The sequence below is a fragment of the Bos indicus genome, chromosome 13, assembly GCF_029378745.1.
Source record: "Bos indicus isolate NIAB-ARS_2022 breed Sahiwal x Tharparkar chromosome 13, NIAB-ARS_B.indTharparkar_mat_pri_1.0, whole genome shotgun sequence".
Taxonomy (NCBI): Eukaryota; Metazoa; Chordata; class Mammalia; order Artiodactyla; family Bovidae; genus Bos; species Bos indicus.
The window spans coordinates 53,899,653-53,919,231 of NC_091772.1; the positions used below are offsets into that span (position 1 = coordinate 53,899,653).

At 50.0% G+C, this 19,579-nt stretch overlaps 2 protein-coding genes and 1 non-coding gene across 5 annotated transcripts in view; 2 read left to right on the forward strand and 1 right to left on the reverse strand.

Annotated features, from left to right (window-relative positions):
• The window catches only part of PRPF6 (pre-mRNA processing factor 6), a 34,754-nt gene extending 21,690 nt beyond the window's left edge, over positions 1-13,064 (reverse strand). The window contains exons 1-7 of one of the 2 annotated variants that reach the window (XM_019972005.2): positions 12,871-13,064; positions 10,982-11,150; positions 9,356-9,474; positions 6,578-6,656; positions 5,985-6,161; positions 5,627-5,782; positions 187-281 (exon numbers count right to left, since the gene is read on the reverse strand). In XM_019972005.2, coding sequence (XP_019827564.2) covers positions 187-281; positions 5,627-5,782; positions 5,985-6,161; positions 6,578-6,656; positions 9,356-9,474; positions 10,982-11,150; positions 12,871-12,941 — 866 coding nt within the window. In that variant the 5' untranslated portion in view covers positions 12,942-13,064. The remainder of the gene's footprint in view (positions 1-186; positions 282-5,626; positions 5,783-5,984; positions 6,162-6,577; positions 6,657-9,355; positions 9,475-10,981; positions 11,151-12,870) is intronic. The other variant, XM_019972007.2, reaches the window with a different exon arrangement.
• On the forward strand, positions 7,865-7,971 carry LOC139186703 (U6 spliceosomal RNA). Its single transcript, XR_011570375.1, has one exon. It is a non-coding gene; the product is annotated as a U6 spliceosomal RNA (small nuclear RNA).
• A 1,404-nt stretch (positions 13,065-14,468) lies between the features above and the next one.
• SAMD10 (sterile alpha motif domain containing 10) lies at positions 14,469-19,421 on the forward strand. 2 transcript variants are annotated; one of them, XM_070801272.1, is made up of 5 exons: positions 14,469-14,751; positions 16,944-17,125; positions 17,206-17,377; positions 17,692-17,832; positions 18,058-19,421. In XM_070801272.1, the coding sequence occupies exons 1-5, from the start codon at positions 14,661-14,663 to the stop codon at positions 18,066-18,068; spliced, it is 597 nt and encodes a 198-aa protein (XP_070657373.1). In that variant the 5' UTR covers positions 14,469-14,660; the 3' UTR covers positions 18,069-19,421. The 2 variants fall into 2 exon arrangements, with proteins under 2 accessions (XP_070657373.1, XP_019827567.2); XM_019972008.2 differs by having other exon boundaries at positions 14,470-14,751; positions 18,035-19,421.
• Positions 19,422-19,579: the final 158 nt, after the last annotated feature.

Below are 19,579 nucleotides of genomic sequence, written 5' to 3' on the forward strand. Positions count from 1 at the left end.
TGGCATACACATAGGTTTTGAATGTTACCTGTTACAAATTTAACATCCACATACTTTGAATGGAAAATCAATCAATCCCACTCTTTCTTAGAATAGCCACATTTTGGCTGCATATTTTTCAAATAAAATCCAATACGTTCCCAGGAACCTGAGCCTACCCAGCCATCAGCCCTCCGGGGTACTCACTTGATGTCCCCTCCGTGGGTCGGAATCATGGAATTCAAATCCGTCAGATAGCCTTTGGGGTCGACCACAGTCTGCCCACTCACTGAGTCAGACACCTACAAGACAGGCCAAGCCCAGTTGGTTGGACAGAGCCAGGAATGCCTAGAACGAAGTCCTTGGAGGGTCCCTAAACCCCTTCCCATAATCCCAACTATCAGTGGACACAGAAACTTTTAAAGAAAGAAAACAACTTACTCAAACAATAGTTTGTAATAATAATGAGCAAATTTCACCTACACAGAACAAAAACTTACATTAAAAAAAGGAAACCATAAAGTCCCAGGGGGAAAACCCAACTGAACATGAGGCCATCCAAGAATAAGTGAAACCCAGGAGTCAAGAGTTCTTTACATTTTCACACAGCAATTCACTGTAGTATTCTCTCAAGTTGTGAGTCACAAGGGACTTTCCTGGTGGTCCAGTGGCTAAGGCTCCACACTGCCAATGCAGGGGCCGGGGTTCAATCCCTGGTCAGACAACTAGATCCCACAGGCTGCAACTAAGACCTGGCACAGCCAAAAAATTAATTAATTGTTTTTAAAAGCTGTGAGTCTTAAAGTTGCCATGACAACCATACACACACACACACACACACACACACACACACACACACACACACACACACACACACACACGAGCCTGGGTAAAAAATTACCAAAATTGCAGCAAGACAGGAAAAGAATGAAAGGAAAAGTGATACGAAAGAAAAAATAAAACTCCCTTTGTTTGCAGGTAACTTATGCAATGAGAAGGAAAAAATCAAACTCCCTTCATTTGTAGGTAATGGATTATCTAATACCTATCGCTATCCCACACACCAGCAGGGAAAACTCGGAATCTAAAAGTAAAAACAACAATACTTAGAGGAGCACCCAAAACTGTGAAACCCAGTGCACCCTTACCACAGGTTTGAACTACATGGGTCCACTTACACTTGGATTCTCCCCCTCAGCACGTACCAGAGTGCTATGCAGTTTGCAGCCAGCTGAACCCACTGCCGCGGGACCACCCATATGGACAGTCCTTGAGTGCACACAGGCCAATGCCCCTAAACCCCACAAAGTTCAGGGTTAATAGTACCTAGACAATTAATCTAACAAATACGTACAAGACCTATAAGAAGAAAACTACAAAATCTTAATGAATGGAATCAAACACTAAATCAATGGAGAGAGTCTTCGTGCTCACGTCAGAAAGCTTAGTGCTGTCACGCGATGTCAGTTCTTCCCACCTTGATTTGGAGATTCAACGTGTCCCCAGTCGAAATCCCCGCAAGTTACCTGCGATACCGACAAGCTGATTCTAAAGTTTACATGGAGAGGAGGTAAGAGATCCAGAGCAGCCAATGCAACATCAAAGCAGAAGAACAAACCTGGAGAATACAACCCAACTTAGAGACTTCTTATAAAGATACAGTAATGACGACAGTGTGGAAATGGGGAAAAAAAGACAAATTGGTCAACAGAACAGAGAAGCCAGAAATAGTTCCACACAAGTTCAGCCAACAACGTCCAACAAAGGAGCAAAGGCAACACAATGTAGAAAGAATCTTTGTTGACAAATGGTACGAAACAAGTGGACACCCACATGCAAACATGAACTGAAGGGCTTCCCTTGTGGCTCAGTGGTAAACAATCAGCCCCAATGCAGAAGACCCGGGTTTGATCCCTGATCCGGGAAGATTCCACATGCTTCCACTAAGCCTGCGCACCACAACTACTGAGCCTGTGCTCTAGAGCCCAGGAGCTGCAGCTACTGAGCCAATGTGTCACAACTGCTGAAGCCTGAGCATCCTAAAGCTTGTGCTTGACAATAGAAGCCACTGCAATGAGAAGCCTGTACACCACAACTAGAGAAAAGCCTGAGCAGCAACGAAGACAGAGCATAGCCAAAAATTAATTAATTAAAAAACAAAACATAAACTGAGACAGATTTTTACACTCTTTACAAAAGTTAACTCAAAAGGAACCACAGAATTTCCCTGGTGGTCCTGACTCTGGTTAAGAGGTTAAGACTCTGCACTTCCAATGTAGGGGACATAGGTTTGATCCCTGGTCAGGGGACTAAGACCTGATATGCCACATGAGGCAGCTAAAAAAATTTTTTTAATTTAATTAAGAAGTAAATTAGAAATTAGTATGCTATATGCAGTTTAAGTTTTTAAAAAAGAAGGGGGAATTACAGACTTTTAAATAAGATGCAAAACTATAAAACTCGTAGACAATAACATAGGAGAAAACGGACATGACCTGAGATTTAGCAATGACCTTTTTAGATACCACATAAAAGGCACAATTCATGACAGGAAGAACTGATAAGCTGGACTTCATCAGAATTAAAAATTTCTGTCTGTGAAAGACACTTTAAAGAGAATGAAGACAGGCCACAGCCAGGAGAAAACATTTAGAGGGGACATATCGGATAAAGAATTGTTATCTAAAATATAAAGAAAACTCTTAAAACTCAACAGAACAAACCACCCAGGGAACTTCCTGGCAGTCCAGTGGTCAGGTCTTAGTGCTTTCACTGTCAAAGGCCCAGGTTCAATCCTTGGAGGGGGAAACAATTGTGGAACTATTTCTGGCTTCTCTGTTCTGTTGACCAATTTGTCTTTTTTTCCCCATTTCCACACTGTCGTCATTACTGTATCTTTATAAGAAGTCTCTAAGTTGGGTTGTATTCTCCAGGTTTGTTCTTCTGCTTTGATGTTGCATTGGCTGCTCTGGATCTCTTACCTCCTCTCCACGTAAGCCACACAGCACAGCCAAAAAAACAAGTTCTTGAAAAAAATGGGCCAATGACTTGAACAGACATCTCTCCAAAAAGGAGATACAAATGACCAACAAGCACACGAAAAGATGTTCAACATCATGAATCAGGGAAATGCCAGTGAAAACCACAATAAGCTACCACCTCACACCCATGAGGACAGCTACTAGGAAAATGTCAGAAAATAACCAGTGTTGTCGAGGATGCAGACAAACTGGAGCCCTTGCACAGTGGTGGCCTGCTGGAAAACGGTATGGAGGTTCTTCAAAAAAGTAAACCGAGAATTAACACACGATCCAGAAATCCCACTTCTGAGTTTATACTAAAAGAAAGTAAAAACAGGGACCTGAACAGGTACACCAAGGCTCATAGCAGCAATTGTCACAATTGCCAAAAGGCAGAAGTGTCATGACAGATGAAGAGTAAACAAAATGTGGTTTATACATACATACAATGGAGTACCATTCAGCTTTTTTTTTTTTAATATTTATTTTTTATTTATTTACTTGGCTGCACCAGGTCTTAGTTGTGGCACCCGGGATCCTCAATCTTCATTATGGCAGGCAGGACCTTTAATTGCGGCATGTAGGATCTAGTTGCCTGACTACGGATGGAACCTGGGCCCCCTGCATTGACAGCTCAGAGTCTTAGCCACTGAACCACCAAGGCAGTCCCTCACTCAGCTTTAAAAAGCAAGAAAATCCTGACACCTGCTACAACATGAATGAGCCTTGAGGACACAAATGAAGCTAAGTGAAATAAACCAATCACTAAAAGTCAGTCACTATATGAACCTATTCACCAGGTTTCAGAGTAATCACTTCAGATAGAACATAGGATGTGGGCCAGGGGATGGGGAGTGAGAGGCTCAGTTTGGGAAGAAGAGAAAGTTCTGAGATGATGGCGGTGATGGGGCACAATATGGATGTACTCAATGCCCCTGAGGGCATTTAAAATTGGTTAAAACTGGAACTTCCCTGGTAGTACAGTGGATAAGAATCTGCCTGCCAATGCAGAGGAGATGGGTTTGACCCCTGGTTCAGGAAGATTCCACATGCCGTGGAGTAACTACGCCTGTGCACCCAAACCTGTGCTTTGTAACAAGAGAAGCCACTGCAATGACGCCTGAGCCCCGCAATGAAGAGTAGTCCCCACTTGCTGCAACTAGAGAAAGCCCACGCACAGCAACTAAGACCCAACACAACCAAAAAAATTTTTAACGATTGCAACTATAAATTTTTATCTTAAAAAAATATTTTAGCACAAAAAATTACAATAAAGCTTCTTTAAAAAAAAAATCCCATATTTTACACACAACAATAAACAACAAACTAAATCCATGGAACATAAATGACACTCAGTTTCACCACGAACAAGTATGCAGAGTAAGTGGAGGCTCTTGAAGGGACAGGCTTTGCCCCTCAGACAGGCAAAGACAGAGGTCAGCTCCTCCATGTTGCTGAATGCAAGATATCCTGACTCTGAGACACACTTTGGCACCTAAGTGGAAATATGCCAATCTAACAATGCCACTTTAAAAATACTATTTTTAAAACGTTTAAAAAATGTTCACCTAAATCTGCAAAGACAGAAGCACGAGGAGCTCATCAAAACATAGTCTGTGATCACAAAAATGTAGAAACCACCCAAAGGATCTATCAGTCAAAGACTAAACCATGATACTCATAGTGAACTACTTTCCAGTCTATAAACACGTATTTAGCAATACAAAAATGTGCAATTTTTTTGATCAGTAAGCTGTTTTTCTCCTATAGAATATTTGCTCACTATAAAAACTCAAGTATAGCAAAAGCTCAATTTAAATTTAAAAATTTCACACTGCATCAACAGGAATGGCTGAGGAGTTCACTCTGCTGTTTTTATGTTTCTCAGTATGTGTGAGTCTTTTCTGTAAAAATGTTAAACACAAAGTGTTCCCAGTGGTGTGGGTGTGCAGATCCATCTGTGTGGGTTCACTCTCTTCAACACACACACTACTCTGGGTCTGGTTTTCATGAGCATGACAACTCCTTCCTCATTTGCAGATTGTTTTGACTTTATGGTGCTTTCTGTCATGCAAAAGTTTTTAATCTGTACATAGTTAAATGTGAAAGCACTGTCCTTCACTGTTTCTGACAAGAATGTCATAAGGTGAAAGGGTCTTTATCCAGCCAAGGTTTTCTGGAGCCAGGAGCCAAGCACACACCCCATAAGGACACAACCACTCACTCAGGTGTGGGAGGGACACCCACGTTCAATTTTCACGTAAAGAGGGAAGGGCATTAAGTGACATCAACACTGAGCACGTGGCTTATCGTGAGTGCATGTCTGGGCTGCTCCTCAGGCAGCCCCGTTACCTGCCACAGACCCCAGGCCCCGAGGGAGCAGGAGAAGCACACCAGGCAGCCCTCTGCTGCTGGCGCCGAGTGCAACACACCTGGACCCACCCCAGAGGACCAGCCTGGGGCAGAATCCTACCACTCTGTGTAACTGGACACATCACAGGTCTGTTTAACACATGACAAAGCACTTCAAAAGGTGAACTTTTCACAAATGTATATAAATTTAATAAGCAAAACCAAAATTATTTAATATAATCTATAGGAAAATAATGCACGACACAAGCTCTCACCTGGCTCAGCCGCATGTCCATCAAAGTGTTCCTGGCTTGGCCAATCTTCCTCATGTCCAGCTCACCTGTGCCAGGTGTCATCAACCCAGGTGTCATCCCACCCGGGTATGGGGTGTTCAGTCCGCCTGGATAGGGTGTGTTCAGGCCTCCAAATTGCTGGGGGAGAAAGGACAAAAGGCTGGCCTGCATTTTCATGCATTTCATTCTCATCTCTCCAAAGTCTTTCCACTGGAGCCAAACATCTGAACTGTCAGACGCACTCAAGCCCCTGCCCCTCCCACTCCCACCCACTGCTCCCACCACTGGTGTGTGTGACCACACGGAAGGAGCCCTGTCCACTGTCTCTGTGGAGGCTCACAGTTTGCCGGGGATCCACCGAAGTGTGGTTCTCTCCAGTCTGTAAATGTTTGGCGAAGAAACTGTCGGGAACTGGGGTCAGCTTCTCATAGCGGGGATTCCGCTGGCGTTTGTTTCTGGCGTCGCCAACCTCAGGGATGCTTAGCCACTCTTCTTCTGTGACTTCTGCCAGTTTCCTCTGGAAACACCAGGCCCCCCAAAACATTAATTTCACAGGCACCAGAAAAACTACTTTCTTCTGACCCCTATCACCCAAACACGGTGCCTGAAGGAAGGGCTCTGATGCAGACATATTTCTCTACTTCACTTAGAAAAATCAATCTGTTGGATCTGCTCTGCTTCACTCAGATGTAAGTTGTTCTGTCAAAGCCCAGAGGACAGGCTCAGAAAACCTGACATCTAAATGACACCGCTACAAAGTTACAAGAAAATCAGCCCCTCTGTCCCAGCTGCTCTGGTGAGGAGCTTTCTGCAAGCAGGGCCCTTCTCCCACCCTCTGAACAAAACACAGAGCAGAGCTTCATCACTGAGCCCCACAGGCTCTGTTCTCTGCTGGGAAGGGCGTGGGGAACAGCAGGTCACCCGTCTGCTCACTTTGAGATCTGAGAACTGTTGCTGAATTTTGGGACGCTCCATACGATATTTCTCAATTTCTTCTTTCTCCCTTTGCTCCCTAGAAATAAAATGTGTGTACACATTAGAAATCCGGGATGTCTATTCTGAAACAAATCACTTTATTATCCTTCCTAATTAAATCACCAACAAGAGTAATTTCACACACTAAGCAGCTAAATCAAATCTGTTTTAAGGCAACAATGGACACATGCACAATAACTCAATTTGCTACCTGATAAAAACTAAAGACTTGTCTTATTACAATAAACACCTGCATCTGACACAAGTATGTGCTGTGCTGTGCTTAGTTGCTCAGTCATGTCCGACTCTTTGTGACCCCATGGGCTGCAGCCCACCAGCCTCCTTTGTTCGTGGGGATTCTTCAAGCAAGAATACTGGAGTGGGTTGCCATGCCCTCCTTCGTGACACAAGTATATTTACTGCTTTAAAATTCTATAAAGTCTCAAAGGTAGGGCCATCTTACGATACTTATCTCAGGAGGAAAGATGAACCACAGTCCTAGCTGCCCATCCTAATGGGTTCCTGGTGACTCAGGCCAGGCTGATGTGAACCCAGAGAGCAGTGGGCAACGACAACAAAGAGTCAATCAAGTGGGCTAAACCAGAGGGACGCCAGTCCAGTGGTAACGACTTCACAACACTGAGATTCACACTTTCCTCCATAAGGTTAGATAGGAATCTGAATGTACACTGACGAATGACGTGCTTGGAAAGACAAAAACCTCTTTGTGGACCAGAGACAGTCCATCATCACAGCTCGTGGTTTTCTGGCCATCAACATTCCATGTGATTTGAACCAAACCTGGGGCTCCAACTTCTAATCCACCAGAAGCACTGACAGGGCAACAAAAGGCACCCTAAGGAACTGGGCAGTCATTCAGTAAAGGGGTGGGGTGGGGTGTGTGTGCCTAGGGGACGTGCCCAAGAAGCGGTTCTGACTATCCTGATTGGGAAAGGCAGTATGATGATAACCAGCTATCAGGTTAACAAAGATGGACCACTCAGTGCCAGGACAAACTGACCTGAAAGGACCCAGCAAAGCCCACCTGCAGAAGCAGGCCAAGCAAGTGCACAAACTGAACAGTGCAGGCTATGTGGCCTAAAGTTACTTAATACAACTTTCTGAATATATACATGTCACTCAAGTTTTCTTAAATGAACGAATTCCAGAAGATAAAAACCACTTATTTACAATACATATAAACTCAGGCACATTAAAGAATGTGCTTTTAAAAAAACTCCCTTGGTGCTCACTTCAGCAGCACATACACTAAAATTGGAACAATACAGAGAAGACTAGCATGGCCCCTGCATAAGGATGGGGCTTCCCAGGGGGCGCAGTAGTCAAGAATCTGCCTGCCAACGCAGGAGACACGAGAGACACGAGTTTCATCCTGGGGTTGAGAAGATCCCCTGGAAGAGAAATTGGCAACTCACTCTAGTATTCTTGCCTGGAAAATTCCTGGACAGAGAAGCATGGCGAGCTACTGCCCATGGGATCGCAAAGAGTCAGACACGACTGAGCACACACGTATGCATTCATGCGTGTGCTATCATGACACACAAATTCGCGAAGTGTTCCATATTTTTGTATTGTCGTATGGCAGAAACCAACACAACACTGTAAACCAATTTTCCTCCAATTAAAATATAAATTAAAAAAATAATGATATTCTTGATTAAAAAAACTTCTCTGAAAAACAGAAGTTCACGCCTCTAATAAGATCTCCAAAAAATTAAAAATTCTACATATGAGAAGTAAGAGAACTCTATGTTTAATGAGCAGTAGAAATAAAAAAGTAAACAAAATGTTACCTGTCACCTTCCAGGCTTATGAATAAACATTACCCTTTTACCTAAACTTAAACCCTCTGTCCTAATATTCCACAGTGAGAATGCATTCTTTATGTAGTAAAAAATAAAAAAAATTTATAAAGCAATAAAACTTATTTTAATAAGCAATAAAACTTATTATAGTCCTGTGTTTACTTTGCATAAATTTCCCCAGTAAACGACAAGGAACCAGAAAGCTGCCACTGAGGTAACATCAAGGACAGACATGCCAGCCCAAGATCAGTGTTAAACACCCACCTGAGCTACCAGAGGGAAAACAGGAGGGCCCTGTGGTGGGGCAGGGAGAGGGTGGGTCTTACCTAAGCCTGCCTGAGCCTCTTGCCCTCCAGCTCACTGCAGTCTGTCCCTACCAGCCCAGTCCAACAACAAGATGAGCAACAAGACTCTCCAGACACAGCTGCCTGCCCACAAGGATTTCGATGGTCATTTGCTATCTTCGGTGAATCTCCAAATTACTTAATATATATTCATCAATATCACTACACCCATTTCAAAGATGGTAAACCCAATGCACAGTCAGAATAATCCCCCCAGTTCTGTGGATTTCCAGAAAGTCAAACAAGGAGTTCCTAAGCTCTCCACTCTAGTCCCTAGGCCCTGAGGCTACTGGGAAACAGTCACAGACCGAGCCCCAGGCAACCTCAAAGCTGAGCAGACAGATGTCCTATTCTTGCAACTTTTCTCCAAGTCTGAAATAAATCAAAGCTTTTTTCAGACTTCCGCAGCAGTCCAGTGGTTAGGGCTCCACACTTCCACTGCAGGGGTCACAGGTTCAATCCTGTTGGGGAACGAAGATCCCACATGCTACACAGTGCGCCTAAAAACAAACACATTTCCCCCCTCAAGTTAGATAAACAGAGTGAAGACTAATAATCTGTCTTACCTTCTCTCCTTCCTTCTTTCATCCATCCTTTTATCCAGGGCTGCATAGATAGCATCTGCTTCCTCATCGTCTTTTTCATAGGGCCCACTTGAGAAGAGACTTCCAGCATAGCCGTTAAACTGAGAACCAAACAACATTCTTAGAGGAGCGGCTTTTCCTCCAATACAACCCCTACTGGCAGCAACAGAACACATCTAGCTGCAAAATGCAAGCTCAACAAGTTTTTTTCAAGCAGTTAAACCCAAATTGAAGGATAACAAAATAGCTGATGAGTACTCTTCAAAATTGTCAAGGGCATGCAAGAGAGTGTATCTACACGAATCAAAGGAGACTAAGAGACACAAGATGCAGAGTGGGATCCTGGATCGGATCCTAGGCAGGAGTAGGACACAGGTGGAAAAACCAGGGGAACTGAAGTAAGATTTATAGGTTAATAGTGCTGTGCCAATGTTAATTTCCTGGTTTCAATAATAGTTCTAGGATGCATAGAAAACTAAATTCAATATCCTGGGATAAACCATAATGGAAAAGAATATAAAAAAGAATGTATATAAGTATATAACTGAATCACTTTGCTGTACAGAAGAAATACAGTATTGTAAATCAGCTATACCTTAAAATAAAAATGAAAATAAAAACAAATAAATAAGAACTTAAAAAAATAAAAATAGGGCTTTCCCTGGTGGTCCAGTGGTTTCCAATGCACCCCCAAGCAGGGGGTGCTGGTTCAGTCCCTGGTTGGGGAACTAAGATCACACACACCATGCTGCACAACCAAGAATAAATAAGTAAATTTTTTAAAAACACAGTAATAGTACTAGGGATATGTAAGATGAGGAGAAACTTGTGAAGGGTATGCAGGAAGTCTCCATACTATTTTTGAAACATCTCTATAACTTTAAATTATTTCAAAATTAAATTTTTATTTTTTTAATTCAAAATTAAAATTTTAAAAACCTTTTCCTCTGAGGAAAAATAACATCTATTGTAATATATCTATAGAAAACCTCCTAGACCAAATAAGAATTAACTAAGAAGATGAGAACTAATGCAAAGGAAGACAAACATTACCACCAATTCCACTTATAATTCCCCTCATCAGGGCTTTCCTGGTGGTTCAGTGGTGAAGAATCCACATGCCAATGCAGGTGACATGGGTTTAATCCCTGATCCAGAAGATCCCACATGTCTCAGAACAAGCAGCCCATGCATAACTCTTAAGCCTGTGCTGGAGAGCCCAGGAACCGCAACAGCTGAAGCCACCACAATGAGAAGCCCTCCCACTGCAACTGGAGAGTAGCCCCTGCTTGCCACAACTAAAGAAAGTTCGTGCAGCAATGAAGACCCAGTACAGCCCCACAAAAAAGAGTAAGAAAAATTAGTTTAAGAAAAAAAAATTTTCATCTTTAAAGACCAGCCGAGATACGTCAATGTGACAGTTCTAATATTAGCAAGTGCATCTCTTCTGAAGCAACCACAAAAGAGCACATTTCGTTGTATTTGTCCTGCTCCCCCTCACACTCTGTACATGCTGTCCCCTAACCTTGAGTAGCTGAAACAGTCAATATACCTGTTACTCCAAGCCCCTCATCAAATGCCCACAGCACAGTGTCCCACATAAGTCACCTCATCATAATTGGTGTCATTAAGATCCTCATCATCGTCATCGGCAGCCTGGCTCTTCTTCATCTGGTCCCCGACAGTCCTCTTGCCTGGGGGCGCATGGCGGTCATCCACAGGATCGTTGGCATCCCGAGCAGGTCCGATGTCTGAGCGAGTGGTAAAACCAGTGGCGCTGCAGGAAACCCCAAGGGGCCCATTTATCCTGTGCCAAGACGCTTCACAGCTGTCACCTAATGACACCTAACTCCTCTGGGAAATCTTCAAAGAGCCCGGAGACAGTGAACTCCATACAGCTTTGCTCTCACACACCGCCTGTCTGCCCTCTTCAGGAGAGAAACCTAAGGAAGTTCCGAGATTCGCCTGGGCACCAGACCTCCCTGCTTCTAGGTCCCAGCCTCCCATTTCCAACAGCCTGCCAATCAGCCCTCTCTCCCAATCCACCAGGTCCTCGATCCAATGTGGCCCAGTCGGAGTTCCTCCTCTGTACCCACCCTACAGCTGCTCAGGGCTGTTTCAGTCAATGGTGACAGTGCTCCCCCAGGCACCACAGCATCAACTTTGCTTCCTTCTCCCTCCCATCTCATTAGAAAATACCCTGATGCTGGGAAAGATTGAAGGCAGGAGGAGAAGGGGACGATAAGAGGATGAGATGGCATCCTGAGGTTGGATGGCATCTCTGACTCAATGGACATGAGTTTGAGCAAGCTCCGGGAGATGGTGAAGGACAGGAAAGCCTGGCGTGCTGCAGTCCACGGAGTGGCAGAGTTAGACACGACTGAGCAACTGAACAACAACCCTCCCATCTGTCTCCAAATTCTACAGGCTCTACCGCCAAAATCCCTCCTCCCATTCTGGCTACCTCCACATGTAACTCTCCTTCTGCTTCAAAGCAGCTCTGAGCACAGTATACTGAGGCATCTGCCTCACTAATGCCTACAGGGGCTCTAGTCCCTCTGCTCCTGCAGTTCCACCCACACAGATTCCTCGCAATTTCCTCTTCTTCCTCCACACTTCATCTTCTTTCTCAACTGCCCAACACACAATGGGTCAGTTTCTTGTTTGACCCTGCCACAACTGTACACCCTTACATCCTACTTCTAAACTTGGTTCGGATGTTGGTGGCCAGAATCCCAGAGTTGTAAATCTCTTTCTCTTTATGTACTTATTTACACAAATACCTCATCTCTCCTGTTAAACTGCAAGTCCACTGAAAACGCTGTCAATTATCTTAGACTTATGTGTGCCCCGGATTCTAACGTGCATAACGCTGGACATAATAGTCGCAACAAGAGAAACCCAATAGTCTTCTTGACCAAATGAGTAACAAACAAATAGGATGATGATTGCTCATTTATTCAACAATATACGGTAGGCACCTGACTTGGGGGACGCAGTCCCAAGGCTCACCAATGCCACCCCTACCTACCCTGGGGGAGTAGAGTCTGAAGAAGCAGTAATACGACCAGCAGCACCTCAGAGGTGAATGAGGTACCACGGGGAGCGGCCACACAGAGGACTTCAGCCCGACTCGTGGGGAGAAAATCTGTCACGCTCAAGACAGGGCTGGGAGGTCTGAATGGCCTAGGAGTTAAAGTAGCCATGGTGCTCCGACTACAAGACGGGGACTCGCGACCTCGCCACTGCAGCTAGCAAGACAGTGCTACTATCCACCCTGGGGACTGAAACCAGGCTCAGAGCCGGCGCACCAACTCCAACTGTCCCGCCACCTCGGGGCAGACAACCTCCCTCGGGTCCGCCCTAATCCAACGCGCTGTTCTTCCCACAAGGATCGGACTGACCCCAAACTATCCCTGCTCTCGTCCTCCGTCGCCGTAGGCGAGCGCCCCGACCCAGGCCCCTTCCCTCAGCGCGCGGCCCGCTCCAGGCCTCACCCTCGGCCCAGCCCCGGCACGTAGCCGAGAGGGGCGGGCATGCCCAAGAACGGCTTCTTCTTCTTGTTCATGGCGCCGGTGACACCAAAGGCCAAGAATGTAAAAGACCCTGGCCGCAACCAGAAGCGAAACAGTACAAAACTCTTTAAGTTCCGCCGCAGGAAGCAATTGCCGCCTGCGTCACCCGTGCCCCGGAAGCAGCGCGCCCCGTAAAGACGCAGCCCCGCCCACCGTGGATTCCCCGGGCGGAAGTTCACGAAACAAGACTTCCGGCAGCTTCCTGCGGCTCCAGGCCGCGGCTAAGGGGCGGAGACGCTGAGCGCGTGCGCAGGAGCGTCGAGCCCCGCGGGCGAACGGTGTCTTGCTGGGCTAGTCCTGTGAGACTTCCGAACTGAGCAGGGGCGGCCCTGCTTACAGCCTGTTCTCGATGCATTTCTGAGACCTTCCTGTACTAGCAGGACCCATGGGTCCTCTTCTTCCCTGAGCCACACACTTTACCCTTCAGAATCGTCTTGGCCCTGGGTCAAGGCCTAACACACCTGAACGGGCTGCATACCTAGGCCGTTGTGTAGAGCTTGGTGGGTTGTATGTGTCGTGATCGCTGTGCCCCCGTGTGCAGTCTACTGCCCTGGCTCTCAACACTCAGATTCCTGGGCCCAATTCGGGCCCTTCCCACACCCCCACTATACCCTGAACATCCCCGTGACTCCAGAGAGGGTCAGAACCCAGACCCTAAAGAGTTAATTGATGAAAATAAATGCAGCAGAACAAGCCAGTATGTGGGCATGGGTGGTCACATGTGGGTGAATTCCTTGTGTGTTGGTAGGCACAGATGCAAGTCCTACCATCCGTACTTACTTGAAGTGCACATGCAGGACTGTCCTGCATGCATGTCTGAGTGTCCATGTGCACTTTTGCTGAGATGGCTGTGGGACATTCTCTGGCCCCCACATATATCTGGGGAGAGCCATCAGGTTGTTGGCAGAGCAGGCAAAAAGCTGGTCACGAGTCTAGCCTTCTACTGGAGGAGGCAGCCGCTAGCCCAACCTAACACTTCTCACTAGAGTTCCGAAGCAAGCACAGTGCGTCTGCCTGCTGCAGCCTCCTCGGAGTTTCTCTCTCCTTTCTGTCCCCAGCCAACCCCTTTTTGACACCACGTTCTGGGCACTGAGTCAGATTCCAGAGCTACAGAAGGCAGGGAAGAGACCCTGATGTCCTCCTGAAGTTCACAGTGTGGTTCGGGCTGAGACGGTCAAACTGGCTTCTCTGGGGAAACAAGTGCCCATTCCAAAGCAGACCTCCGTAGAGGTCTGCAGAATGCATAAATAAAGGAATGGGTAAGTAAACTGATATAGGAGAATGGAGGGGAGGGGTGGGTCTGGCCATTGACCTAAGCCCCAGAGGGCAGAAGGTCCCAGGAGAAAGTAGGACCCTTTCCCCTTTCGGTCCCTGCCTCAGGTGCTCCTGCGGACGCCTGGACGCCGTGCAGCTGCACAGAGTCACTCGTTCTTGGATTCATGCCCAGGTGCGCACGGCCTCCCCTTGCCCTGGCAGCCGCCCTCCGCGCTCCCAGATCCGCGCGCCGCCGACACCCCTCGGAGCTCCCGGAGCGCGCCCGGCTCTCAGGGCTCAGCGGCAGGTGCCTCGCCGCGCAGACTCGCCGGGCGCGGGGACCGGCTCAGGCGCGGGGCCGGCTGGGGCGGGGCGGCGGCGCGCGTTCCCCGCCGGCCACAAGGGCCGCCCTGCGCCCGGCGAGGGGCGTGTGCACCGGCGGGGCACTCGCGGGCCCCATGTTCACGGAGCTGAGAACCAAGCCGAGCCCCCCGCGAGGCCGTGCCGGGGCTGTGCGCTCCGGCTTCGGGGAGCGTCGGGATGTGGATGGTGAGCGGGGCTGGATCGGGGCGCGGGGCTATCGCTGTCTGCGGGCTCTGAGGACCGGAGGGACAGGGGCGGGTCCTGGCGTACTCTGAACGGCCCCCGCGGTCGGAACAGGGGGCGCGTCCCGGCCGAACCGGGTCCCCAATGTCTTTGTCCCGCGCTGAGTCCAGGGCGGGGGTTGCGGGGGCGGTGGTCAGGGCTTGAGGGTCGGCGCGCCCTGGCTTGGGGGAGGTGACCCGCCGGGGCTCCTATCCCCAGGCTAGCACCGCCCTGCGGTCACCTTTTCCTTCGCGCGGAGTAAATCTCCCTCGGCCCCTGCAGTGGGGCCCAGAGGGGGCCAAGGCCACGGAAGGCTTGGGAGCCCCCGCCCCATTTCCTCCTGGAATTCTGACATTGGGGCTGGAAGGGAGGGACGGACCGACGGACGGATGGAGAGCCCTCCCCTGGCGTGGGGAGGAAATGGGCGGGGCCTGGCTGGCCCAAGACAGGTGCAGCGCGGGCAGAGACTTACTTCCAACTGGTTATCCCGCCCAGAGGCCACACCAGGCGAAGCCCTGCGACCCGAGCGCCCATTCCCTCAGGATGCTGGCTTAGAATGAATCTCCTTCCTCCCTACTAGAACCCACCTAGGCTAGGCAGCGGCCACACTGGCCACACCCTCTGTCTGACCCTGCTGCTGCTGCTGCTAAGTCGCTTCAGTCGTGTCCGACTCTGTGATTGCCATTTCCTTCTCCAATGCATGAAAATGAAAAGTGAAAGGGAAGTCGCTCAGTCGCGTCCGACTCTTAGCAATCCCATGGACTGCAGCCCACCAGACTTCTCCATCCATGGGATTTTCCAGGCAAGAGTACTGGAGTGGGGTGCCATTGCCTTCTCAGCTGTCTGACCCTAGACCTCAAATTTAGAGCTACTGGTGGCCATCCAGTTCCAGAAAGTTGCAGGAATGGGAAGGAAAGAGTGGAAGAAGGATGTGGGTTTCCCTCAGTATTGAAACCTTCTGGGCACATCACCGAAGCCAACCATAAGTGGGGTGAGGAGCTGTGTCTGTCATAACGAGGGTTTCTCACCTCGTCCTGCTGACAGGGTGGGTGGAGAATCCCGGCCTGGGATCCCCATCCTGCCCCCTGAGTCAAGGCCTGGATGCTAGAAAATGGGGCAGGCTGAGCCCTGCTTTCTGTCTGTCCCCAGGGTACTGTTGACTTGTGGATACCATACATCCATCCATTCAGTCATTCACAATGTTTCTGGGCACTTCCTGTGTCCAAAGACCTGTGCAAGGCTTTGGGAGGGGCTCTGCCCTCCCCTGACTTGTGTCAGCAACCAGCACAGAAATGACCGTAAAACTAAAATGTGATGAGTGTAATGAAGTTGGTGTGGGAAGAGAAAGCAGAAGGTGTCAGCTAAGGTCCCTGAGCACATGGCTGCAGCCTGCATGTCTGTGCTGACCAGTGCAGGAGTGCCAGGAGCTGCCCTGGGCTGGGGGCCTGCAGGGGATTGGGGGGGAACAGGAACCTTGTAGGCTTGCCCTGAGTTGAGCTTCTTGTTCATGAGTCACAGCCAGTGAGCACAGCAGGAAGAGGCCGAGCCTGGAAGGAATGCCAGGGAGGGCTGCAGGGACTGGGTGCCTTTGACGATGTGGGCAGGCAGCCCAGCCATAGAGGTCTCACCACCACACAGGGGCTTCCAGGATGCTCGGGCCAGCGTTTCTTCACAGGCAAGTCCTGTGTGCGCATCCTGGTCGGATGTGGCTATGCCAGTCCAAGGAGGGGTCAGGGCTGACCCAGGCTAGTGCCTCACCTGGCTCTGAGTGTGAAGCTCCCTGGCAAGCATGTCTCACTCTAATTAAATAGAATCCAACAAGGGACTTCATGCTCCCAATTCAGGGGGCCCAGTTTCAATCCCTGGTCGGGGAATTAGATCCCACATGCTGCAACTAAGTCCCAGCATAGCCAAATTAAAAAAAAAAAAAAAAAAATCCATCCAGCTCACCAGAGCACAGACTGTGCTTCCCAAAGGTGGTGTCCTGAAGACAGCTCTTGCACACTTACTTCTGTTTAGGGGGCTGGTGAACCCATAGCTGGGAAAGTGCTTCTCCCCTTCAGTGGAGGGAAGATGGGCTGAGCAGTGGGAAGCCAGCTTACAGGGAGATGAGCCCCTGTCCCTGACCGCTGTGACCAGGTACCCCTACTCTGCAGCCACTGCCCACTTCAACTTCTGCCGGAGCCTCCTGGATCACACGGTGTCGGCCGAGAACATCCCCTGCCCCCTGCCTCGGACACCAGGTACCAGCCTCACGTGGCATGACTCCCGAAGCCAGAGAGCAGCTGGCGGCCGGCCAGTCAAGCTCCTGCAGCAGCCTGGCACCGAGGCCCCCCAGGTATCCACCCACCCACTATACCCACCTCAGTACCTGCCCTGCTCACCACCTCTCTCCACCAGCCACCCCTCTCCCCACAGGGCCGGCTGTACTCTGACCACTATGGCCTATACCACACGAGTCCGTCCCTGGGTGGCCTGACGAGGCCCGTGGTCCTGTGGAGTCAGCAGGACGTCTGCAAGTGGCTCAAGAAGCACTGTCCCCACAACTACCTCGTCTATGTGGAGGCCTTCTCTCAGCACGCCATCACTGGTGCCTGGGGGGTGGGGACTGGGGTGTGGCAGGGGCGTGGGGCTCCTCCCCCATCCTCTCTTTCTCGGTTTCTTCTGGGTTGTCATCTCTCCCAGTCTCTCTGTTTCTGCTGTTACCTGGCTTTGCTCTGCTCAGTCTCCATTCATCCTTACCCTCCCTTCACCTCTCTCCCTCTCTTGCCTTGTCTCTTTGAGTCTCTCTCTGAGTCTCTGTCTCTGCCCACACCACCTATGTTTTCCTTTGTCTCCACCTTTGCTCTTGAAGCCCCGGATGGTGACCTGGGCTCCACCCCTCTCCTCTCCCCTCCCTCCCAGGCCGGGCGCTGCTGCGGCTGAACGCAGAGAAGCTGCAGCGGATGGGGCTGGCACAGGAGGCGCAGCGGCAGGAGGTACTGCAGCAGCTGCTGCACCTGCAGGTGCGCGAGGAGGGGCGGAGCCTGCAGCTGCTCAGCCAAGGTCAGTGGGAGGAGCCAAGAGAGCCAACCTGCTCAGACAGGCCTGGGGGTGGGGGACTGGGCCTGGAGGAGCCCTGGAGTGCAGGGTGGGCACACTGACCTCAGGAGGGTGGCCCGGGACCTCAGTAAGGGCCATCCTGCACCCAGGCAGAGGGGACAATGCCAGAGGCCCCCGACTCTCCTTACCCCCATCCACCTCTTAGCTTCCTTCGGAAACATGTCCTAGCTGCTGCCTAGGCTTGAAATCCGGACCCCAGCACTGTGACCAGAGCCCCAGTGAGGAAGAAGCAGAGCTGGCCTTGCAGCCCCTCAGACCCTGCGTGGCCAAACCTAGCCCAGTGGACAGGTGGGACCAGCGTCGCCTCCACCAACCATCTCTGGTTGTGCACTCCGGGCTTGCCTGAGAGTGGGGTGAGCGGGTAGGCAGGGGCCCCCTACCGGGTGGGGTCCTTCCTACCAGGACCTGAGCCCAGGCCCACCCCCTGGTGCTGCTGGCGGCATGCAGGGCAGCCACCTGGAGCCAGAGCAGATCTCGACATCCCCCTAGACTCCCAGGGAGCCTGTTTATTTATATTCCCTTCACCTGCGTTGATGTCCGCCCTCCACTGCCTGCTGAGTCATGTGTCTTCTAGGCACCCTGCCCTCTCCCAGGGCCAGAGGTCTGCCCTTTGCCCCAGTCACACCCTTCCCCAGCCCTGAGAGGACTGTCCGCACAGGTGGAATGAACTGCCAAGGCTCCCTTTGGTGTGTGCCCCTCCCCTGTTCCCACCCAGAGAGTGGTCATCAGCACAGGTCCAGCCAGGCACCATGTCAAGTGCTCTCACTCATTTCTGAAACCCTTATTCCATCTACTCATGGGGACTGGGACTCACACCCAAGACCTGACAGACACAAGGAGAACCACACCCAGCACCAATACCAGGCTCAGCTATGTCCTGGCCTTAGGTTGCAGGATGGCTCTGTCCTCCCAGGGTCATGGAGACTGCCTTCCAGGCTTAATCATGGGTGGGCATTCCAGGAAACCTGGATCCACACAAGAGCTCTCTTGACAGTAGCGCCCCTTGCCCACCCAGGGGAGACCCAGCCAGCCTGCAACCATGAATGGAGACCCATGCAACCATTCAGTGGGTCAGAGGGCCCCAGATTTGGGACTGGTGCAGCCAAGCAGAGGGAGAGCTAGGGTGGTCCCGACAGCCCCCACCTCTTGTTCCTCTGCCCACTCACTCCCCAAGGGGACTCTGAAAACCTCGGGTCAGCTGGTGCTGAGCCATGAGCCCCTAAGCTGTGCCCTGAGCCGGCCTCAGGATGGGAGGTTGGTTGTTGGGGGTCTCACATGAAGTTTGGACAACTGGCCTGGTGCCTCCCACCCTGTGCACCCACCATAGGAAGCCCCTCCTCCTTCCAGGCTGCCCTGAATATCCCTAGCCACCTCATGCCATCATGACATGACCCTTTCTAGGGATCCTTCCTCTCTCCCCTAGTGCCTCCTTGTCTTGCCCCCTCAACCTCACTGTGCTCCTGTCTTGTCTTCCTTGTTTTGCGTTTTTATATTCTGACAAAAGAATCAGAAATAAACTTGGTTCTCAAGTGCCCGGAGTGTGGTGTCTGACTGAGACCATCCAGGCATGTGGGGTGCTGCTCAGAGCCTTGGTAGGGGGCACAAGCCTGGGCCTGGGAGGAGTGGGTGCCCTGAGCACCTGCCTCCAGCTGGGGCCACTAGGGGGCAGTGGTGTCCCACCCCAACCGAG

Excerpts from the sequence above, each read along its gene's own strand:
- SAMD10 (XM_019972008.2), top strand. The coding sequence starts at position 14,661 with ATGTTCACGGAGCTGAGAACCAAGCCGAGCCCCCCGCGAGGCCGTGCC. Across the intron at positions 17,126-17,205 it reads CTGGCACCGAGGCCCCCCAG|GGCCGGCTGTACTCTGACCA; the intron begins GTATCCACCCAC and ends CTCTCCCCACAG. Across the intron at positions 17,833-18,034 it reads CCTGCAGCTGCTCAGCCAAG|CTTCCTTCGGAAACATGTCC; the intron begins GTCAGTGGGAGG and ends TCCACCTCTTAG.